At 38.3% G+C, this 25,797-nt stretch overlaps 1 protein-coding gene across 3 annotated transcripts in view; it reads right to left on the bottom strand.

Annotated features, from left to right (window-relative positions):
- The window catches only part of MAMDC2 (MAM domain containing 2), a 182,192-nt gene that overhangs the window by 45,511 nt on the left and 110,884 nt on the right, over window positions 1-25,797 (bottom strand). For 2 of the 3 annotated variants that reach the window (XM_054501710.2, XM_054501708.2), the window contains exons 10-11: window positions 12,658-12,751; window positions 10,803-10,955 (exon numbers count right to left, since the gene is read on the bottom strand). In XM_054501710.2, coding sequence (XP_054357685.1) covers window positions 10,803-10,955; window positions 12,658-12,751 — 247 coding nt within the window. The remainder of the gene's footprint in view (window positions 1-10,802; window positions 10,956-12,657; window positions 12,752-25,797) is intronic. The other variant, XM_054501711.2, reaches the window with a different exon arrangement.

Here is a 25,797-nt window from a genome sequence, read left to right as displayed (position 1 = left end):
TTGAAATTCTCAATGCCAGCACAGCAGTCTGATGTTGACCTGGGATGATGGAGTTTGGTGTGAGAGAAGCATCCGCCATTACTGAGGCTTGAGTAGGCAGTTTTTCCCTGACAGTGCTAAGGAGGCCAGGAAGTTCAGACTGGGCAGAACTCACCACAGTGTGGTAAAGCGGTTGTGGCCAGACTGCCTTTCTAGATTACTCCTCACTGGGCAGGATCTCTGAAAGAAAGGCAGCAGCTTATAGATAAAACTCCCATCTCCCTGGGACAGAGCCCCTGGGGGAAGGGGTAGCTGTGGGTGCAGCTTCAGTGGACTTAAATGTCCCTCCCTGCCGGCTCTGAAGAGAGCAGTGGATTCTGACAGGTAGGATTCTCCCAGCATAGTGCTCAAGCTCTGCTAAGGGACAGACTACCTTCTCAAGTGGGTCCCTGACTCCCATGCCTTCTGACTGGGAGAGACCTCCCAGCAGGGACCGACAGACACCTCTTATAGGAGAGCTCTGGCTGGCATCTGGCAGGTGGCCCTCTGGGACAAAGCTTCCAGAGAAAGAAGCAGGCAGCAATCTTTGCTGTTCTGCTGCCTGCAATGATGATGCCCAGGCAAACACCTCCAGCAAACTGCAGCAGACCTGCAGAAGAGGGGCCTGACTGTTACAAGAAAAACTAACAGACAGAAAACAATAATATCAACATCAGCACAAAGGACCCCCACACAAAATCCTCATCCAAAAGTCATCAACCTCAAATATCAAAGGTAGAGAAATCCATGAAGATGAGTAAAAACCAGTACAAAAATGCTGAAAATTCCAAAAATCACAATGCTGCTTCTTCTCTAAATGATCACAACTCTTCTCCAGCAAGGGCACAAAACTGGATGGAGAATGAGTTTGACAAATTGACAAAAGTCGGCTTCAGAAGATAGGTAATAAACTCCTCTGAGATAAAGGAGCATGTTCTAACCCAGTGCAAGGAAGCTGAGAACCTGGATAAAAGGTTACAGGAACTGCTAACTAGAATAACCAGTTTAAAGAAGAACATAAATGACCTGATGGAGCTGAAAAACACAGCATGAGAACTCTGTGAAGCATACACAAGTATCTATAGCCAAATCAATCAAGCAGAAGAAAGAATATCAGAAATTGAAGATCAACTTACTGAAATAAGGCGTGAAGACAAGATTAGAGGAAAAAAATGAAAAAGAATGATCAAAGCCTCCAAGAAATATGGGACTATGTGAAAAGACCAAACCTATGACTGATTGGTGTACCTGAAAGTGAGGGGAAGAATGGAGCCAAGTTGGAAAACATACTTCATGATATTATCCAGGAGAACTTCCCCAACCTAGCAAGACAGGCCAACATTCAAATTCAGGAAATAAAGAAAACACCACTAAGATACTCCATGAGAAGAGCAACATGAAGACACATAATCATCAGATTCTCCAAGGTTAAAATGAAAGAAAAATTGTTAAGGGCAGCCACAGAGAAAGGTCAGGTTTCTTAGAAAGGGCAGCCCATCAGACTAACAGCGGATCTCTCTGCAGAAACCCTACAAGCCAGAAGAGAGTAGGGACCAATATTCAACATTCTTAAAGAAAAGAATTTTCAACCCAGAATTTCATATCCAGCCAAATTAAGCTTCATAAGCGAAGGAGAATTAAAATCCTTTACAGACAAGCAAATGCTGAAGGATTTTGTCACCACCAGGCCTGCCCTACAAGAGCTCCTGAAGGAAGCACTAAATATGGAAAGGAAAAAGCAGTACCAGCTACTGCAAATACATAACAAATTGTAAAGAACATCAACACTATGAAGAAACTACATCAAGTAACGGGCAAAATAACCAGCTACCATCATAATGACAGAATCAAATTCACACATAACAATATTAATCTTAAATGTAAATGGGCTAAATGCCCCAATTAAAAGACACAGACTGGCAAATTGGATAGAGTCAAGACCCATCAGTGTGCTGTATTCAGAAGACTCATCTCACATGCAAAGACACACATAGGCTCAAAATAAAACGATGGAGGAATATTTACCAAGCAAATGCAAAGAAAAAAAAAAGCAAGGGTTGCAATCCTAGTCTCTGATAAAACAGACTTTAAACCAACAAAGATCAAAACAGACAAGGCCATTACATAATGATAAAGGGATCAATGCAACAAGAAGAGCTAACTATCCTAAATATATATGCACCCAATACAGGAGTACCCAGATACATAAAGCAAGTTCTTAAAGACATACAAAGAGACTTAGACTCACACACAGTAATAGTGGAAGACTTTAACACCCCATTGTCGGTATTAGATCAATGAGACAGAAAATTAACAAGGATATCCAGAACTTGAACTCAGCTCTGGACCAAGCAGACCTAATAGATATCTACAGAACTCTCCATCCCAAATCAGGAGAATATACATTCTTTTCAGCAACACATCACACTTATTCTAAAACTGACCACATAATTGGAAGTAAAACACTCCTCAGTAAATGCAAAAGAACGGAAATCATAACAGTCTTTCAGACTGCAGTGCAATCAAATTAGGACTCAGGATTAGGAAACCCACTCAAAACTGCACAGCTACATGGAAACTGAACAACCCGCTCCTGAATGACTACTGGGAAAATAACAAAATGAAGGCAGAAATAAAGATGTGTTTTGAAACCAATGAGAACAAAGACACAATGTACCAGAATCTCTGGGACACAGCCAAAGCAGTGTTAGAGGGAAATTTATGGCACTAAATGCCCACAGGAGAAAGCAGGAAAGATCTAAAATCGACACCCTAACATCACAATTAAAAGAATTAGACAAGCAAGAGCAAACAAATTCAAAAGCTAGAAGACAAGAAATAATGAAGATCAGAGCAGAGCTGAAGGAGATAGAGACATGAAAGTCCCTTCAAAAAAATCAATGAATTCAGGAGGTGGTTTTTAAAAAAGATCCATAAAGTAGATAGACCGCTAGCCAGACTAATAAAAAAGAAAAGAGAAGAATCAAATAGATGCAATAAAAAATGATAAAGAGAGTATCACAACTGATCCTACAGAAATACAAACTACCATCAGAGAATACTATAAACACCTCAATGAAAATAAACTAGAAAATCTAGAAGAAATGGATAAATTCCTGGACACATACACCCTCCCAAGACTAAATCAGGAAGAAGTAGAATCCCTGAATAGATCAATAACAAGTTCTGAAATTAAGGCAGTAATTAATAGCCTACCAACCAAAAAAAGCCCAGGACCAGATGGATTCACAGCCAAATTCTACCAGAGGTACAAAGAGGAGCTGGTACCATTCCTTCTGAAACTATTCCAAACAATAGAAAAAGAGAGACTCCTCCCTAATTCATTTTATGAGGCCAGCATCATTCTGACACCAAAACCTGGCAGAGACACAATAAAAAAAGAAAATTTCAGGCCAATGTCCCTGATGAACATCAATGCAAAAATCCTCAATAAAATACTGACAAACCGAATCCAGCAGCACATCAAAAAGCTTATCCACCACAATCAAGTCGGCTTCATCCCTGGGATACAAGGCTGGTTCAACATACACAAATCAATAAATGTAGTCCATCACATAAACAAAACCAATGACAAAAACCACATGATTATCTCAATAGATGCAGAAAAGGCCTTCGATAAAATTCAACACCGCTTCATGCTAAAAACTCTCAATAAACTAGGTGTTTATGTGAGATACCTCAAAATAATAAGAGCTATTTATGACAAACCCATAGCCAATATCATACCGAATGGGGAAAAGCTGGAAGCATTCCCTTTGAAAACTGGCAAAGACAAGGATACCCTCTCTCACCATTCCTATTCAACATAGTATTGGAAGTTCTGTCCAGGGCAATCAGGCAAGAGGAAGAAATAAAAGGTACTCAAACAGGAAAAGAGGAAGTCCAATTGTGCCTGTTTGCAGATGACATGACTGTATATTTAGAAAACCCCATCGTCTCAGCCCAAAATCTCCTTAAGCTGATAATCAACTTCAGCAAAGTCTCTGGATACAAAATCAATGTGCAAAAATCACAAGGATCCCTATACACCAATAATAGACAAGCAGGGAGCCAAATCATGAGTGAACTTCCCATTCACAATTGCTACAAAGAAAATAAAATACCGAGGAATACAACTTACAAGGGATGTGAAGGACCTCTTCAAAAAGAACTACAAACCAGTGCTCAAGAAAATAAGATAGGACACAAACAAATGGAAAAAAAAATTCCATGCTTATCAATAGGAAGAATCAATATCATGAAAATGGCCATACTGCTCAAAGTAATTTATAGATTCAATGCTATTCCCATCAAGCTACCATTGACTTTCTTCACAGAATTAGAAAAAACTACTTTAAATTTTATATGGAAACAAAAAAGAGCCTGTATAGCCAAGACTATCCTAAGCAAAAAGAACAAAGCTGGAGGCATCACGTTACCTGACTTCAGACTATACTACAAGTCTACAGTAACCAAAACAGCATGGTACTGGTGCCAAAACAGATATATAGACCAATGGAACAGAACAGAGGCCTCAGAAATAACACCACACATCTGCAACCATCTGATCTTTGACAAACCTGATAAAAACAAGCAATGGGGAAAGGATTCTCTATGTAATAAATGTTGCTGGGAAAACTGGCTAGCCATATGCAGAAAACTGAAACTGGACCCCTTCCTTACACCTTATACAAAATTAACTCAAGTTGGATTAAAGACTTAAATATAAAACCTAAAACCATAAAAACCATGAAGAAAACCTAGGCAATACCATTCAGGACATAGGCATGGGCAAAGACTTCATGACTAAAATATCAAAAGCAATTGCAGCAAAAGCCAAAATTGACAAATGTGATCTAATTAAACTAAAGAGCTTCTGCACAGCAAAAGAAACTGCCATCAGAGTATTCCTACAGAATAGGAGAAAATTTTTGCAATCTATCAATCTGACAAAGGTCTAATATCTAGAATGTACAGTGAACTTAAACAAATTTAGAAGAAAAAACCAACCCCATCAAAAAGTGGCCAAAGGATACGAACAGACACTTCTCAAAAGAAGACATTTATGCAGCCAACAAACATGAAAAAAAGCTCATCATCACTGGTCATTAATGAAATGCAAATCAAAACCACAATGATATACCATCTCATGCCAGTTAGAATGGCGATCATTAAAAAGTCAGAAAACAACAGATGTGGAGAGAGGATGTGGAAAAATAGGAATGCTTTTACGCTGTTGGTGGGAGTGTAAATTAGTTCAACCATTGTGGGAGACAGTGTGGCAATTCTTCAAGGATCTAGAACCAGAAATACCATTTGACCCAACAATCCCATTACTGGGTATATACGCAAAGGATTATAAATCATTCTACTGTAAAGACACATGCACATGTATGTTTACTGCAGCACTATTTACAATAGCAAAGACTTGGAACCAACCCAAATGCCCATCAATGATAGACTGGATAAAGAAAATGTGGCACATACTCCCCATGAAATACTATGCAGCCATAAAAAAGAATGAGTTCATGTCCTTTGGAGGGACATGGATGAAGCTGGAAAGCATCATTCTCAGCAGACTAACACAGGAACAGAAAACCAAACACTGCATGTTCTCACTCATAAGTGGGAGTTGAACAATGAGAACACGTGGACACAGAGAGGGGAGCGTCACACACAGGGGCCTGTTGGGGGATGGGGGGAAAGAGAAGGGAGAGCATTAGGACAAATACCTAAAGCATGCAGGGCCTAAAACCTAGATGTTGGGATGATAGGTCCAGCAAAGCACCATCGCACATGTATACCTATGTAACAAACCTGCATGTTCTGCACTTGTATCCCAGAACTTAATGTAAAAAAAAAAAAAAAAAAGAATATTTTATCCATTTATCCTTTTTTTCTTGCATTTTCAGGTGTTTTGTAGCCAGAGTGCACAGTGATCTCTAGTGTATTTTTTTTTTTGCTAGAAAAAGAGGTCTATAATTCATTTATTTTTCTTCATCTTTCTACACACTATACCCATTCTGGCTGGAATTTTATAGGAGCATATATCTTCTGGCTAGGAGTTTGAAATGTAATATTGAGTTTATGCACTAGATTTTAAAGTTTTTGTTTTTGTTTTTTTTTCATTTGTAGAAAGGAATGCCTTAGTTATGTTCCTAATTTTAAGGGAATCTATGCCTTATTTTATTTTATTTTTTTTGAGACGGAGTCTTGCTCTGTTGCCCAGGCTGGAGTGCAGTGGCATGATCTCAGCTCACTGCAAGCTCCGCCTCTCGGGTTCATGCCATTCTCCTGCCTCAGTCTCCCAAGTAGCTGGGACTATAGGCACCCGCCACCACGCCCAGCTAATTTTTTTTTTTTTTTTTTTTTTTTGTATTTTTAGTAGAGACGAGGTTTCACCGTGTTAGCCAGGATAGTCTTGATCTCCTGACCTCGTGATCCGCCCACCTCGGCCTCCCAAAGTGCTGGGATTACAAGCGTGAGCCACCGCGCCCGGCCCCACCTCATTTTAGTATTGTTATGTTAGCTAGAGATAGATCTCCAATGTCTTAGTTATAGGTAATTTTGATAAAGTTGGTGGGTACATTTAATTTTAAGTAAATACATTTTTTACAATAATGTCTTAACCAGTGTTTCCTATGATAAGTGTTCTTAGTCTCAAGGTTGTAAGTTGATAATCTTTGAAAATATTAAAACAAAACTGCCAATATTGCACCAAAAAAGCCTGTATTTTAGACTCCACTTTGTTGGTAATCCTGGGTGACAATATTCTACATGCCAGCCTAGTCACTTACAGTTCTTCGAAAGCCGCCATACTGTTTAATGGCTCCATACTTCACACCAGCCATTCCCTCATCCTGGAATGCTTCCTTCTTCCCTACCATTCTTGATGAACTTAACTCATCCTTTAAGATAAGGAGAGCTAGCCGTGTGGTTTCATTATCTCTAAGACTTAACCCTTATTACTTTACTTATTATAACTCTGGGACAGTTATTTGATGTATAATGCATAGTGGGTATTCAGGAAATATGGAATAGAACAAGATCCTAGGGATCCTGGACTATATACCATTTCTGATTGCTTTCAGTTATGAGAGGTTTAATTCTTATATACATGTAGCTTCTGATGCTGGTTGTTTTAACAAATAAGTGAATGTTTTAGAGGAACCTTTGTTTGTTTATGCATTAATTTTTGAATGGGTAACTGCCATGGTTTGGATGTATCCCCCAAAACTCATGAGTTGGAACTTGATTCCCCAGTGCAGCAGTGTAGAAAGGTAGGGCTTAATGGGAGATGTTTGGGTCATGGGGTCACTGCCCTTATTAATGGATTAATGCCATTATCATGGGAGTAGGTTCCTTATTAAAGAATGAGTTTAGTTCCCTCTTGCTCTTTCCCTCACCCTCTCTCTGCCCCTTCCACCATGGGATGATGTAGCAAGAAGGCTCTCACTAGATGTCAGAACCTTGATCTTAGACTTTGCAGCCCCCAGAACTGTAAGGATATAAGTTTCCGTTCTATATAAATTGCTCAGTCTCAGGCATTCTATTATAGCAGCACAAAATGGATTGAGACAATAACCCTTGTCACATTGCAATCTGAGTGCCAATACATCAGCCACTTTGAGCTCACACCATTAGAGGCTAGGACAAAGGAAAACCACTCTTTTGTGGGGTTTAGGATACATAATAAGTGTGTGGGCTACAGCCCTGGGGTTACACTTACAACATTGTTATACAGACACTAGAAATAGATCAGAAAAAGTTTAGATGTTTTCTGCTGGATCAATTTCTAGAAATGTTCCAAAATACCAATCATTGTATTTTCTAAGAGAAGACACTCTGCTTTGGTGTGAAGAGTCTTTGGCTTATGAAAAACTGTGCTTTTCACATACAAGTTGTCACAGCTGTTCCAGGTCATGTGTGGTCTCTTAGTAGCATGTAGGTTTGGAAACCCTAGTGAGGCAGTGTAGGCAGAATATATAGCCATTAGAACCAGACAAATGTGAGATTAAGTCTTTGCTCTACCAGTTACTGCTGTGTGGCCCTGGAAAGGCACTTAACTTCCCTAAGCTTCAGCTTCCTCCTGCAAAACGTGGGAACTTTCACTTACCTTAAGGTTGTGGAAAGGATGTTGAGGTTCCTAGCACAGTGCCTACACATGGTAAATGTCCAATATAGTAGTGCCCTCTTTATCTACGTTTTTGCCTTCCATGGTTTCGGTTATCCACAGTCAGCTGTGGCCCAAAAATATTAAATGGAAATTTCCAGAAATAAACAATTCATAAGTTTTAAACTATGTTCTGTTGTGAGTAGCATGGTGAAATCTTCCACTGTTCCACTCTGTCCCAAGCAGAACACAAATTATCTCTTTGTCCAATGTCTCCATGCTGTCTACACTCTCTGCCTGTGAGTCACTTAGCCATCTTTGTTATCAGACTGACTGTCATGGTATCACAGATCTTGTGTCCAAGTAACCTTTATTTTATTTAATTGTGGCCCCAAAGTGCAAGAGTAGTGATGCTGACAATTTAGATATGGCAAAGAGAAGCCATAAAGTGCTTCAAGTGAAAAGGTGAAAGGTTGTGACTTAACAAGGAAAGGAAAAATCTGAGGTTGCTAAGATCTACAGTAGGAACAAATCTGTCTGTGAAATTGAGAACAATATATTGTAATTATTCTATTATTGGTCATTGTTAGTGTCTTATTGTGCCTAATTTATAGATTAAGCTTTATTATAGGTATGTATGTATGGGAAAAATATATTGTATATAGGGTTTAATACTGCCTTTGGTTTCTGGCATCCACTAGGCATCTGGGAACATATGCCCTGCAGATAAGGGGGAACTACTGTAAATAATCACTGATATTATATTTCCCTAGAAAATCAGTTATTAAAGTAATTTCAAGAACAAGAACAAAACACCTTCAACCTAATGCTATATTTGTAGGTACCCTGGGCACAGTGTAGCGAAACTTGTTTTTCTTATTTACATTGTTGTACATGGGAATACAAAGATATAAGTGGTAAAAGATTTAGTTCCATCTTCCACCTTCCCTGATTAAAAAATAATGAAGATGAGGGGCAGGAGGGGAGGTGAAACAAAGAAAATGAAAAAATAGACGGTTTCTTCCTTTATCCTTCCAAACTATGAGTCAGGCCCAAGCTGAGGGAAAGAGAGAAGATTCAGTTGAATGAGAAATGGAAGTTTTGATTTGAACTGGACTTTTGGCATACCTGAATATTTAATTGTTCTAATATCTCAACAGGACTGGGAAGCTAAGGGATTTGCCAAGGCATGGGGAAAGAGGATCTTTATGTTTGAAGAATGATAGAAAAAATAAAGCTGTTCATTATTACATTCTACCATGTTTAGCCAATTAAACAAACAGGTTTTACTGGAGGTGGTTCTGTGGTAATTATTCCATAGGCTTATCCTGAGTTAGATCAAGCTTGTCCAAACTGCAGCCCACAGGTTGCATGTGGCCCAGAACAGCTTTGAATATGGCCTAACACAAATTTGTAAACTTTCTTAAAACATTATGAGAATTTTTTTTGCAATTTTTTTTAGCTCATCAGCTATCATTAGCATTAGTGTATTTTATGTGTGGCCCAATACAATTCTTCCAATGTGGCCCAGAGAAGCCGAAAGATTGAATACCCCGAGTTAGACCATAAGAAACAGCACAATGCAAATTACCCTCATATTTACTATCATAATGGTTTCTCTAGGAGAATTCATGAGGAAATATCTCTATGAGCTTAGTGTCAGGGGTAGTTCTGCTTCTCTGGACCAAATGTTATGCTTTTATTCAGTTAGTATACCAAATGAAATGGGGGTGTGAGTGAGAAAGATCCATTCTATGGAAGGTACTTTTTAATTAATTTTTTTTTTTTTTTTTTGGGACAGGGCCTTGCTCTGTCACCCAAGCTGGGTGCAATGGCATGAACATGGCTCACTGTAGCCCTGACCTCCTGGGCTCAAGCAATCCTCCTGCCTCAGCCTTCCAAGTAGCTGTGATGACAGGTGCACACCACCACAACTGGCTAAATTAAAAAAAAAAAAAAATGTTGTCGAGATAGAGTCTCACTATGTTGTCTAGGCTGGTCTTGAACTCCTAGACTCAAGTAATCCTCTCACCTTGGCCTCCCAAAGTGCTGGGATTATAGGAGTGAGCCACCACACATGGCCTGCGGGACATATTTTGTCACTGACAATGTTTACAATTGCTGATACATGTTGGTAATATGAAGTAGATGAACTCTTACTCTGTTTTATTGCAGTTTATACATTTTCTACAGAAAATGCACCCCATCATTGCCTATAGCCCACCCACGTGGACTGCCCATTCTGTGAATCATGTTTTACAGATGAGTTTTGGCTACTGAAAGCTTGGAGTCAAACCTGTATGCCTCTTCCTTTGTCTGCCAATATATTTTGTATATTAGGCCTCGGCCCTGGCTCCAATTTAGATTACCATTTTTTTCCCCTACTTTGTCCCTCTCTTTGACCTTTAACTTACTTCTATTCTTTGTGTGCAGAACTTTGTAAGCCCTGTTAGATCCTTGCCTTGCTGCAGCAATGTACATAAGCAATGTAATAAACAGAAAGGATGATATTCAGTGCCCATATTGAATCATCCTGTGTGTGTAGAATCACAAGTGCATTTCATTCTAGACACAAGACATAATTTTGCATATTTCAAAATGCAGTAAATGATTCCTAGAATGCTATTTTAGAAGCTTTCCTTAGGAAACAGCACCACGTGGCATAACTCACCTACCCCAGTAGTGTGATCTCCCTTTGGTCCTGTGTAGGAAGTGGGAGTTTCTCCCCTCCTCCTGTGCCAGCTACTCCGGTTTCTTTTCTCCTGAGTAAATGTACATTCATCTTGCTCGAAAGTACACTCTCCAGGTGGAGGTGGAAGTTTCTCTGCAAGAAAATAGCAGATGTTGCAATCACTGAGACTCTTTCAATGACTCTGTGTTGCTAGCAGCCTACTCTGCATATATGAATGTTGTCTGGCCATATGCCATGCGATGGAGAGGCAGCCCCCACTGGTGGCCCACCTACACAGAGCCACTGCTTCCAGCTAGAGGCTGCACTCCACTGCGGGTCCTGCCACAGACATAGAGAACAATCAGATATACAGTTCTAAAATACTGGGCTATTTTGAGAAAAAAACTTTCTCTGACTTGTGAATTTTTGTGAATTTCTTTTTTTAAAGCTCTGGAAATTAGAGGTATATTGCCTTTATGAAAATATGGAAAATAATAAAATTGCATAATGCAGGCACTTTCTTCAGAAATCCTGGATGAGTGAAGGGTATCCTCATAACAACTCCACAGTTGCTTTGTAGGTGGGGGAGAATGTGAGAGTGCTAAATGGACTCCTGGAGGCATAGCTGTGTGGAACAAATGACTTCATTTCTCTGTGCCTTAGAGTTCTTATCTCTAATGTGGGAATATTGATGGTAGTCACTTCATGGGTCCGTGAGGGTTAAATGAGATGGTATATGTAAAGTGATAATTTTTAATGTGAAGTTCTCAATAATTAAATTTTAGAACTTATTTTGCCACCCAGAAGTTTATTTTCCTTTTCCCAAATCCAATGTTTATGTCTTTGAAAGCTATTTTCAATAACATTCATAATTATTAGAATGGTGCTTCCTCCCAATTTATTGGGGACTTCTCCTTTGACTAAACTTGGTTGTACCTCCCTATATCCAGATTCTTAGCCAAATTTTTCTAATAAATAGCTTGTTTCATATGTCTCTTTTGTGATCATTGTTTTACTTCATTTTATTTTACATACAGTACTGGTTAATGAAACCTCATTCTTTCTTCTATGCCTTGAGTGGAATGATTTTTATCTGGGTTGTCCTTGCAGTGCCTGGCAAATTAAGAGACTAAGAACAAACTGTCTTTTAATTAAATAAACATGGAGATTATTCTCCAGTGCCAGACTGATACCACGATTTGCCTGTGTGTCAAAGAAATGGATGTCCTATGATGTAGGATGCAATGGTAATGAGCAGATACAGACCAATGATCAGGATTGAGTTATGCACCATTTTCTCATTAGGCATAATGTATGACACATAGCTAGCTACCATGACTTTATTTTGCTACTATCATCATTGCTTGGTCTATTGTTCCACTGTCATTTAATTCACTTAGAAAACATTTATTAAAATTTTTAAATTACATGCTTAGCAAGTATCTGTGAAATAAAAATTTCATTAATATTGCTTGAAAATCTGCATTCATGTAAGATAACAAAAACAACAGTAATAGTAATAATTATAGTAGAAGATATTTGTTTTTAAAGCACTGTTTTGTGCCAGGTCTCATGCTAGGAAAATGTATATGTATTATCCCCAATATTCAGGTAGATACCACTAGTTCCCTTCCAAATGAGGATAAAGGGGTTAAGTCACATGTACAAAGACACATATTACATTGGAATCATCATTTCTAAATTTCAAAGCCTGCCACACAGCTCTGCAGGAGACACTTTGTCAACAAAAGCAAAGGATGGACCTAGCACAGATGAAATGTATGTGGTTCTCAGCGATACAGGAAATGTATGTATAGGCCAGAGAGACAGAAAGCTGAAATGATTGCCGTCTTACCTGAAGATGAGCAGCTTCCCAATTGTATTGTAATGTCATCCAGGGCTACAAGCCCACAGTCCCAGAAACTTTTGCATAGGCTCATGAAAACCACCTGAAATTCGTAAAAATAAAGCTATGAATTCTGTTAACTGAAAACTGGAAACTCTTAACAACCTGGGATTCACTTAGCACAGCAGGTGAGCATAGGCAAACTACAAGCAGCTCTTCATTGTCCGTATGAACAACAGAATACAGTGGCAAGAAGAATGGTTACCATCTGCATAAAACCCTGGAATTACTTTTATTATTATTATTAATTTTTGAGATGGAGTCTCGCTCTGTTGCCAAGGCTGGAGTGCAGTGGTACGATCTTGGCTCACTGCAACCTCTACCTACTGGGTTCAAGTGATTCTCCTGCCTCAGCCTCCTGAGTAGCTGGGATTACGGACACCCGTCACCATGCCCAGATAATTTTTGTATTTTTAGTAGAGACGGGGTTTCACCATGTTGGCCAGGCTGGTCTCAAACTCCTGACCTCAGGTGATCTGCCCGCCTTGGCCTCCCGAAGTGCTGGGATTACAGTTGTGAGCCACCACACCTGGCCTAGAATTACTTAATATATTTGAGCAGAATATAATGATATACTGTGCATACTAATGCTGAAATCAGTGGCATTTCGTAAAGAATTGACAGGAAGAGTGAGGAAAGTAAGAAGTTAACTGCGTGACAGAGAAAAGCCTGTCAGGTTTTAAACATTTTCCCCAGATAATCCACAAAGTACATATAGACTTGATAGTTTTCTGAGCATTTTTCAAACATTTCCAGTACAAACACTATTGATTTTTTGGAAATGACTTTCTGGCAACATGCTTCATTCACGTTGTGAACAAAGTCCTGGTGATTTGCCATCTGGAGGCTTATATTCCATTTCCAAAGACAAAGATCTATGATCCCAGTTGGTGTCACTAATAAAAGCCCTAAATGCAGTTATTTTATCAGTCCAAACATTTTTATTGTTGTGTGTGAAGGAAAAACAAATCCATACCATAAATTATTAAATCTACTCTTCCAGAGAAAGACAGAAAAGTCTTGGATTTCTTTCCATCAGGCAAATTTTAAAGGCTACTTTTCATATATAGGATGAGCTAAGAGACCTTTTAAAAACATTTGTATTAGATTTTCACTGTACTTGCAGATTACAAAGCTGCTTTGAATGTATCACAATGTTTAAGTAGCACAAGCTCATTTAGTCCATGTTCAATGAATCCCTCAATTACAAATCTAATTCAAACAGACAAAGGATGATATAACAGAAGTTGAAACCCAACTTACAAATAATGAGAACACTTGATTTTTTTAGGCTCTAGTTTAAAATGTTATGTCTTAAATTTATTGTTTTATCAGTAGGGTTCTTTTGCTTTTTGATGATCAGCTTCGTTAGAATATAGAATTTATTTAAAAAGAAATGTAAAGATCGTGTGGCAGCTTACCAGTATGCAAAATATAAAATGTCTTAATGCAAGACCTTCTGGATAATTACTAATTGTAAGGTGTGTGAAGGTTTACTTGCACTGTATTCATATTGCTTTCAATTATAAAAAGGATAGTTTGGACTTGTCACAATGTATAACTATGTATATATACAAAGAACAAAACAAAACGGTGGATTTTTTTCTCGTTTACTTCTGTTAATTTTCTCATGTTTATAGATTCTAGAGATGATCTGAACATGTAAAATATTTTACTTACAGAGTTTACTACTGGGAACTTATTCCCTGTTTGTAAAGCAAAGGTCTGTGTCATCAGCCCTGAATGCGGTCATATTTTAGCAGTAACTTTTTTTGTTATATGGGAAGGAATATTAATCCATCTCATAATTTACTGAATTAATTGTGGTGCAGACAGAAAAGTCTTGGCTTTATTTTATGGGGTGAGGGGGGTAGCTTTAAAGTCTGTTTTTCACAAGTATAGTAAAAAAGTACCTTTTCAAAATGAATATGTGGTAGTGAAATGGTTCACCATCTAAATCATTACCTACATAAAACTCAAACATTTGGCATGGTAATAAATTCTAAAGAAGAGAAATATTAACATGCTTTCGTATGTTTACTATAGCATTGTTTTATAGTGACCATAAAACCATACAAGCAAGCAAGCAAGCAAACACCCAGAATTTAAAAATAGAGGAAATAAATGAACTATGGCACAATTATCTAAGAAACTGGCCATTGTCAGATTTGATAACTTGGGCATATTATTTCATAGTACAGAAATATATTCCTCTCATAATGTTAAGTGAAAAAACTAAATAAAATAAGACAAAATAATATCTAGTTCATCTAAAAATAATAGAAAAAGCCTGGAAAATTTACCAAATTTACAACAATTATGTTAGACTCATAAAATTATGGGCATTAAACAGAATTTCCCCCTTCTTTCTATATTTATATGTGTGTGTGTGTATATATATATATATTTTTGTTTTGTTTTGAGATGGGAGTTTTGCTCTTGTCGCCCAGGCTAGAGTGCAGTGATGCGATCTCAGCTCACTGCATCCTCCACCTCCTGGATTCAAGCAATTCTCCTGCCTCAGCCTCCCGAGTAACTGGGATTACAGGCATGTGCCGCCACGCCTGGCTAATTTTTGTATTTTTAGTAGAGATGTGGTTTCGCCATGTTGGCCAGGCTGGTCTCGAACACCTGACCTCAGGTGATATCCACCCGCTTGGCCTCCCAAAGTGTTAGGATTACAGGCGTGAGCCACCACACCCAGCCTCTATATTTATATTTGACACTAGAAAAAGGAATCAGGATATTTACAATTAAGATGTGGAATAATCAGTCATTATTATTTCCTAGATGATCTTGTCTATTATGATAGCCACTAGGTATATGTGTCTATTAAAATTAAATTAAAAATTCATGTGTTCAGTCACACAAGCCACATTCGAAAATGCTCAGTAGCCACATGCAGCTCATGGTTAACTGAATTGGACACAGCAGGTATGCAGCATTTCCTCATTACAGAAAGTTCTATTGGATAGACTTCCCTGGCTCCTTTTGGATATTCCAAATACTTTGTGAATTGCCACAGTGGGTTGAATGAAATGTTAAACATGTTTTGGACAATAGCAGACGTCTAGGTTGTTCTACCTTAGCGCTTTTTCCACACTTAAAACATTAGCCAGACCATGTTGTTCTGTCTGATAAAAGATCCCTAAGGTTAGTCAGCTACTGACTAGGTTCAAATGATGGCCTCAAGCCCCAAATTTGCTTGGCAGTTGTCTGTCAGTATTTTAACACACAAAAGAAGCACAACCAGATCAGCCTGTTTGATCTAACACACTGGATTTTCCGCCTGGCTATTAGTAATGCTGATCATGTCAGCGCTTATTTTGGGGCTGCCATTTTACATTTTGTATGCTCCTTGAGGTGGAGAGGTTATTTTAGGATAGTTGGTGACTGGACAAGCGGATGAGTGGGCCTGGTTGAGGCAGGACAAAGAATAAGTCAAACATCTTGTCCTGTTCTTAAGGACTTATCCTCTGGGTCCAGTTAAGAACCTGACAAGAAGGGAATTAGTCATAGTCTAAATTCTTGAGGGGATTAACCTCTTGTTTATTTATAGATCTTTCTTAAAAACAGTGTTTATTTCATTGTAGGCAGTATTTCGAAGCAAGTGGAACATCTGTAAGACTAGAAAAAATCTTAGACAGCTTAAATGTATATTAATATCTATTTAAGAGGGTACCATACCCTCTTAAATATTAAATATTATATTAAATATTAAATTAAATATTAATTATATTAAATTAATTATAGGCTCACGCCTATAATCCCAGCACTTTGGGAGGCTGAGACAGTAGGATCACTTGATGCCAGGAGTTCAAGATCAACCTGGGCAGCATAGAGAGGCTCCATCTCTACAAAAGAATTTTAAAAATTAGCTGTGTGCACTTGTAGTCCAGCTACTTGAAAGGCTGAGGCGGGAAGCTCTCTTGAACCCAGGAGTTGGAGGCTGCAGTGAGCCATGATCATGCCACTGTACTCCAGCCTAGATGACAGAGTGAGACCCTGTCTCTCAAAAACAATTAATTAAAAAAAAGAGGGGGAAAGAAGATGAGGGGCCAAGTAAAGTGATATCCCTTAGAAAGGTATTCCTGATTTTATGCAAATCTCTTAAAAGTTAGGGACAAATTAAATTTATGTAAATCAATGTCTCCATCTACTCAAGATCCCAGTCCTTAGGTCCTGATAATACTTTAAAATGTTTGTCCTGATGGAGAATATTCATAGCTGAGGAAATCTGCCTAGGCTGGAAACACAAACAGGCAATGAATGGAGAGCTGTAAAAACATATTTGCAAAGAAATAATTTTAAATACAGTCAAGGAAGGATCAACAATATTACTTAACTTACTCTCTACTATACTAAAAATACATAGTATACATGCTTTTTAAAATCCACAACAGAGTATTGCTACCTCAGCACTACTGACGTTTTGGGCCAGATAATTCTTTGTTACGTAGGACTGCCCTGTGCATTGTAGGATGTTTAGCAGCAACTGTAACCTCTACTCATTAGATGCCAGCATCACTGCCAAGTTGTGAAAATCAAAAAGTTCTTCAGACATTGCCAAATATCCACTGGGGGAAAATCTCCCTGAGAACCACTGGTCAAGAGTAGTAGAAAACTGCTGTGTGGATTATAAAACCTCACTTATTAAATTCCTGTTACGTGCAGTCCTTGTGCTAGGCACTTTCAGAGCTGGATTTTTTTTTTTTTTTTTTTTTTTGAGACAGAGTCTCACTCTGTGCCAGGCTGGAGTACAGTGGTGTGATCTTGGCTCACTGCAACCTCAGCCTCCTGGGCTCAAGTGATCCCCCTGCTTCAGCCTCCCAAATAGTTGGGACTACAGGCATGCACCACCACACCTGGCTAATTTTTGTATTTTTTGTAGAGACAGGGTTTCACCTTGTTGCCCAGGCTGGTCTCGAACTCCTGGACTCAAGCGATCTGCCTGCCTCAGCCTCCCAGAGTGCTGGGATTACAGGATAAGTCATTGTGACCAGATCTGTTACCTGATTTTTGGATTCACAGTCGATTTCAATCTATTTATTCTCTCCACTCAGAACAAGACTGTTCTAAAAATGGACTAGATTTAGTTTTCTCTTCCTCTACACATCACCAGGTGATTGTTTTAACAAGCAATGAAATATGGGCCAGGCACAGTGGCTCACGCCTATAATCCCAGCACTTTGGGAGGCCAAGGCAGGTGCATCACTTGAGGTCAGGAGTTCAAAACCAGCCTGGCCAACATTGCGAAACCTTGTCTCTACATAAATACAAAAATTAGCTGGGCATGGTGGCTCACGCCTGTAGTCCCAGCTGATTTAATCAAGAGGCTGAGGCAGGAGAGTCGCTTGAACCCAGGAGGCAAAGGTTGCAGTGAGCCAAGATGGTGCCACTTCACTTCAGCCTACGTGACAGAGCAAGACTCTGTCTCAAAAAAAAAAAAAAAGAAAGAAATATCCTCAAGCCCTGGAAACAAAAGGTAAAGGAGCAGAAATGCAAGGCAGATGGACTAATACCCAAACTGAATAATCATCCCCTGGATTATCAAGGATTTATTGTTCCAATTTCCTGCTTTAGAAAACTGTAATTATTAAAGGGCAATAGAATCTCCTCTTTATTTTCATCTTTCTCCCTTTCAAAAAAATAATGATCTGCTCTCTAGAAACAACATAATGACAGGCAGCAGAACCTAAAAGGTCACTGAGCAAATGCTCCTCATAGTATATAATTTTAAGTCTCTTCTAAAGTTGTTTTTTTTTTTTTTGAGGTGGGGGTGGTTGATTAGGAGGAGGTCTGTGTGGAAACCCACCTACAAGGTTGTGTTAGTCCAAGGGGTCAGACTGCCCCTAGGCCTGTCAAAGTTCATAAAAGTTCCTGGTTAAAGTACCCACGAGTCCAGGTGCCATGGCTCATGCCTGTTCCCAACACTTTGGGAGGCCAAGGCAGGCAGATTGCTGCCAGTTCGAGACCAGCCTGAGCAACGTGGCGAAACCCCCTCTCTACTAAAAGTATAAAAAATTAGTTGGGCACAGTGGTGCACACCTGTAGTTCCAGTTACTCGGGAGGTTGAGGTGGCAGGATCACCTCGGCCCGGGAGGTTGAGGCTGCAGTGAACTGTGATCACATCACTGCACTCCAGCCTGGGTGACAGAGTGAGATCCTGTCTTAAAAAAACAAAACAAAACAAAACAAAAGTACCCAGGAAAGAAAAAGTAGAGAATCAGGTATGTTAGGAATTCATGTTCTCAAACCAAATCAAGATAGGTTTTAAAATAATCAGGGTTATTGCTCTTCACTTTATGGGGTGTTATAGTTTAAGAACTACCAAATATAATGAATAGAATTTTGCCAGGAAATGGAGGAAATAAATTTTGTTGGGTGCTGTGAAGTCAAATCAAATCAAATCTTTGTTATATAGTTCAAAAGGATTGTTTGTGTTAAAGAACTAAACACTGGCTGTATTAAATATTTTTTCACTGCCTTTTAGAGTGGATTCCATGGCCTGCTTGACAGACATGGTAGGCCAGGTTGTTGGGTTAATCCACCATCTACTTTACCAATTGAATGGCCCCATTTAGGCCTATAATTAGCATGTAAATGATAGCTTCCAGAAATTGCCTTCTATATTTGGATAGAAACATTTCAGTCCTGTGCCAACAATATTATAACTTACCCATGTTCACAAAATGAACCTAGTTAAGTTCTTATTATAAGTGGTAGACCTCAACAATTTCCCAGACGGTTTGATTTTGAGTTAAATTTAACTTTTCTTCTGATGAGGTTAAAATCTTTTGAAATCATTTGCACAGATAAATTTGGTTATGACAACTACAGAGTCGGTGGCATAATTATTCACAAAATTACTATAATCCAGTCAGTGAAATTCCAGAGCCCTTCATTAAGATGCTATTGACACATCTGTAAGATATACTATACGACGTAATTGCATTCATTTAACTGTTTGACAATAAGTTGTAATAGAGTTTTAAAAAAATTTCAATATTGAGATACTTGGCAAAATGGATGAAATTATTACAAATCCCTGAAGGCAGACTAAGTGAAGCTTTATCTAGAAAAGTTAAGTGTGAGGTTTTAGCATTCTTAGAACCTAGCACTGTTTTGAGAAATAGCTGCAAAATTGCAAAAGCATGCCTGCTGTAGATACTATGTTTGGTCTTCATCTCCCACAAAAGGCAGAATGACCATGTGTTTTTAAATAAGTTTTTAGCTGACCAATACTTTTTTTCTTAAAGGACCCATCTGGTTAGTTTTTTCTTTTTTAAAAGACCCATCTGATTTAATTCAACTTTTGGCTTTTACAAGCGACAGAGATATCAAGCATCTTCCAGCTTTTCTCAGTGTGAAAGTCTTTCTGCTCCCAGGAGCCTTCAGGTCTGGGCTAGGGACCACACTGTGATAGAATACAGACGTGTAGCTGAACTTTTTCATTGCTATTTGGACGGTAAACATCCAAATCTCTTGACTCAAAGATTTTAGAAATCTGCTTTATTTTCTGATCTTTAGGCCACTGTAAGGGGAGGGGAGGTTCCAGAAGGGACCACAAAATCAGCTATTTTTTTTAGAATGAAGAACAGGTCCAGAGAGCCTGTGATAGCAGCTCACACAACAGCCAGTTGCAGACTCGGGTATGAAACATTACACCCCTTCCTGATCCCTGATAGAATGTATTTCATTATACAGCCCCTTCATTTTCCCTATTTTGCTTTAGGTATCTTAAAATACGATTCTGAGAGACATGATGCAACTCCCCAGTTAATAGCATGGGGCCAAACATTTCTTTGACTTGTGTTTACAACCAGCTTCCTGTCATTTTGCCTTACGTTTGTTGATGGAGTATTTTGGTAACTCAACACAGGAGCCTGACTCTTACATAGATTGTGGCTGATTTTCAGAACTGGCTAATGTCGAACCAGCCATATTATCTCCTTTCCACAGCAGCTCTTCCCTCACCTCAGCCATGTCCTTCTCGCCCTTAGCCGAAGACATCACTGCCCTGCTCTGCACTGAAAATGTAGGCCCCCCAAAAAGAATGCTCACAGCTTCTCCAACATCCACATCTACACCCTCATCTTCACTTGCACCCATTTTCACTTTTCCCCCTTGTTTTGAGAGCAAAGTGTGTCTGATTACAAAGTTCATGTTCTTCTCATGGTGGGACAGAGAAGACTAATCCTACACAATTAATGTTGAAGATGCAAGTGGAAAATAAATGAGAAAAGCCTCTGAAAAAAATGAATATTAGACAAAGCTGACATCATTTTTAATGTTTTAGTCTCTAATTCCCCACCCTAATAATAAAGACATTGTTATATTTCATTACCCCATAAAGCTTTCATTATCGCTGAAGGAAAATAGGTGCAAATGCCTTCCTGATTTTTACATGTACTCCTCAAGAGGGCAGGTGACCATCTGGTGACTTGTGGTTTTTTTTTTTCTTTTTTCTTTTTTTTTTTTTGAGACAGGGTCTCCCTCTGTTGCCCGGGCTAGAGTGCAGTAGCACAATCACGGCTCACTGCAACCTCTCCCTCCTGGATTCAAGGGATTCTCGTGTCTCAGCCTCCTGAGTAGCTGGGATTAAAAGCATGCGCCACCATGCCTGGCGAATTTTTTTAGTTTCAGTAGAGACAGGGTCTTACCATGTTGGCCAGGCTGGTCTTGATCTCCTGGCCTCAAGTAATCTGTCTGCCTCACCCTCCCAAAGTGCTGGGATTACAGGTGTGAGTCACCGTGCCCAGCCAGTCTGGTGATTTCTAATAGGCCTCTGGGCTGCCTGTGATTTTGTGTAAAAAAAATCAGTGCTGGGGTAAAAATACAATGTGGTTTCTCTCTGGCCCACCTCCCATAGGGAGTTCTCCTGGTCAAACACTGCCCTGACAAATGTAATGTAATAAAATGTAAAGGACCAATTTAATTGTCATGTCCAAGGATAGGCATTATAATTGGAGTCATTGTTGTGGCTCACTTGGATGGAGTTACAAAAAGGTCAGTCCTGCCAGAAGATAGATTTATAGAATGCAATCCACAAACAGCAAAAAAGGAAGAATCTAGGTCCTCCTCTTGCCTCTCAAGGGCTCACTCGGCTCTAGATGAACCCCTCCTGGGCCTGAAGAAGACAGGAGGCACTTTTAGCAATCCTCTGCTAATAAGAATGCTGACTTTGCCCTACCCACCTCTGAGACGTAGAGGCAATTAGCCTGATTTTCATTGATTCCCAAGCCAAAGTGTAGATCCATAAAGTGAAGAAGAGCTGCAGTTTAAAGCTTACATAACTCTTACCCCTTTTTAACCTATGCCACACTTATTTAACCAACCCCTAATAACAGACAATACGGTAATTTCCACTCTCTCAGTATTATAAATATTACTGGAATGAACGATTATAGCTAAATCTTTGTGCATAACCATGATTATTTCCTTATGATAAATCCCTAGATGTAGAATTGTTATGTCATAAAGTATGCATGTTTGAGCGCTTCCTATTTTATTCATGTAATTAAATTGTTATTAAAACATTGTGCCAATTTACCCTCATATAAGAGCACATGATAATCCTTATTTCCTTGCATCCTCACCTTTCCAGGGTAATGTTATACGTGTGTGTGTGTGTGTGTGTATTATGCATGCACACATATATGTTTATATATATACATATACAGTCATACACTGCATAATGACATTCCAGTCAATGATGGACTGCATGTACAATGGTAGTTCCATAAGATTATACTACCATATTTTTACTGTACTTCTGTCTCTTTAGATATGTTTAGATACACAAATACTTACCATTGTGTTGTAACTGTTGCCATTATTTAATACAATAACATGCTGTATAGGTTTAAAGCCCAGGATCTATAGGCTATACCGTACAGTCTAGGTGTGTAGTAGGTTATACCATCTAGGTTTGTATAAATATTCTATGATGTCCTCACAAGGACAAAATTGCCTAACAAACACATTTCTTGGAATGTATCCCTATCATTAAGTGATACATGACTGTATATACATATATAAGTACATTTGAATTTGAATGTATTTATTCAATTATTAATTAAAAAATTTTTCACTTCAGAAAACATTAATATGTATATATGTATAGTACATATATTGAAAAATAAATCTTTCACTTAGACCAGAAAACATTTATATGTATATATGTACATATTATATATATTTAAAAATAAATCTTTCACTTTAGACCCAAATATGTATATATGTATATATATATATATAAATGGGTATATATATTTATACATGCATCTAAAGTGAAAGATTTATTTTTTAATTAATAAATTGAATAATACAAACAGTATACAGTATAAATACAGCAATTAATATAAACATCATACTCCAGGGTATTATGTTTTTAGAATATTTTGATAGACAAATGTATTATTTCATTACTTTTAAGATTTCTTTGGCTGGGTTTGTTGGCTAACACTTGTAAAGCACTTTGGGAGGTCATACATGGGTGGATCGCTTGAGCCCAGGGGTTTGAGATAAGCTGGGTAATAGTGAGACCTCATTTCTACAAAAAATGCAAAAATTAGCTGTACAAGATGGTGCACACCTGTAGTTCCAGCTACTTGGGAGGCTGAGGTGGGAGGATCACCTGACCTTGCAGAGGTCAAAGTTACAGTGAGCTATGATCACAGCACTGTACTCCAGCCTGGGTGACAGAGTAAGACCCTGTCTAAAAACATAATGTCTTTGATTATAATGAGGTTGGGTATATTTGTGCATTTATTTTCTGGTTATATTTCTTTTTTTCTGATTTGCCTGTATATAACCTATCCACTTTCCTATTGCTTAGTTTACCTTTTGCTTATTGATTTATTAGATTTATATATTTATTTTAAATGTATTAAGACTTTGTTGCATATGTTGCAACCTTTTTTCCCCCTCTGGCTGGACATTTGCCTTTCAGATTTGTTTATGCGGCATTCCTCATTTGAATAAAGCAGAACCAAATGTCTTGGTTTGAAGATTGAGATGAAATGGAAGGGCCACAAATAGTAATTTATCTTTGAGCATCGTATAGATACACATGTAACCTGATACTAAACAAAAGTAAACGCTCATGGACTGTCAGTGATGTGGTGGGATATGCCAGAGGGAAGTGATTTGTGAACTCACTGGAGAGAGACTTCTACTAGAAGTAAGTACTAAACAGCTAGTGCAGAAAATATCCAGAGAAAGACATACAAGAGAAGGAGGGAAAGGTAGGCATATCTATGCAAAAGAAAATAAGGTATGTTTCCTCTGGTGAAATTAGAGAGTCTTTATTAATGTGTGAATTGTCAATTTCTAATTGCGTGAGTTGAGCTTGTAGCTCTAGAGGCCAGCAAATACTTATTTGGTCTATGAGCTCAGAAAACCAGAGGATCCCCAGAGAATCTCAATGCGAGCATCAAAAAATAATGTGGCATCACCCAGAATTTGGGAAAATATTTCTTTAAAATGCAATGATTGTAAGGCTGTGAAATATTCACAAGATAGAAGTTTGGAAGTGGGGAAGGGAAGTGGTATTTTCAGGTTCATAAACAAACTTTGGAATAAATGTGTGCCTAATTAAGCTTATTAGTAAAACTATAGGGAAAGAATGCCTGGTCTGTCTTTTCGGATGTCTCCATGTTGCTGGGAGAACAAATTGCTGATACAACAATGTTCCATGAAATTACTCAGAAAAGTCATGAAAGAATGGACTGACATAAACACTATGTTCGTGTAAAGTATGTGTCAGCAACTACCAGTTGTGCTAATCTGTCTTCCCTGTAATTTTCTCGTAAGTTGGCATGAAACACAGAAGGTCTCAACAAATAACTGAAAGGAAATGAAACAGAAGGAAAACAAGAGTATCTCAGCCTGCCTTACTCATATTTAAAGCAATGTGGAATTCTTGGACTCACAAATGATGCTGAGTTTAGCTTGAAAAACTCAAGACTAGGTTCCTTTTCCATACTTAGCTCCTTATTCTTTGACATGAAAACTTATTCCACTTGACAGTATAATTTTCCTTGTTCTGTGTACAAAGCCACCTTAATCTGCTCTATAATGTGTTGATTATCTTGTCAGTAATTAATGACCTTTCTATTTCTACTTTGCTCTCAGCTGCTCTGCCTTAATAGTGCTGGGACATTCATATCCTGAAGCAGTTCTCTTCCAGTGTTCCCAGACATCATGAAATGTGATAGGAAATTCACCTCCTCTCATGTATCTTGTCTACACATTGGTTTTCTGCTTCCTTAATCTCTTTATAGCAGGATGCCTGACTGTTAAATAGCCAACTATTTATAAATCTCTACAGAAACTTTCTAGACTTGCTCTTCTATTCGAGTGAACTTCTAGAGCTGCCTTTAAAACTTCAGAACCCTAGGTATTTTACATGTAATCATATTGTTATTCTGTAAGGGCACAGTTAAAAAGATTTTAAAAGTGGAAATTTGAATCAAAGACTTAAATTTCAACTTTTTTTTTTTCCTAAAAGGGAAAGATTTTTGTAAGAGAAAATGAAGGAGTAGAGAAAATTACCAACAAGAACCATGTTGCACAATGTTAAAACACAGTTTCTGCTATTAAGATGCCAAAAATATAACAGGAGGTAGAAGAGACCTAGAAGTCATTTTAAAACATGTCCTTGTTTCATAGAAAGGTGACATGACATTCTGATTTACATAGTAAATGCTAGAGTCAGGGCAACTCTTTATATTCCTGAACTAGAGCTCCTTCATTACACAAATACCATTCCAACAAGTAAAACCCAAGTCAATGACTTATAAAAGATTCAAAAAGGAAGAGGCATTTGAGGTAGACATTGAGAGAAGCATAGGACTTTCCTGGGTATGTATAATGATTTCTGCAACAAGATCAATGAGATATACTTTGCTATTGATAAATGCTGAGGGAGCATTGGAGGAGGAAGGCAGAGGGCAGAAGACAAGGATTTGAGGAATGAAAAGCCACACTGGAGTGAAGACAATAATTGAAGATACATCTTTCCAGAAGTTTGGAGGCTGAAGGAATGGGAGGGATTGGCAGCTTAAATGGGTACTGAGATGAAAG

This window comes from Pongo pygmaeus, chromosome 13 (genome assembly GCF_028885625.2).
Source record: "Pongo pygmaeus isolate AG05252 chromosome 13, NHGRI_mPonPyg2-v2.0_pri, whole genome shotgun sequence".
Classification (NCBI taxonomy): Eukaryota; Metazoa; Chordata; class Mammalia; order Primates; family Hominidae; genus Pongo; species Pongo pygmaeus.
This window is presented reverse-complemented; position numbering and strand designations above follow the sequence as displayed.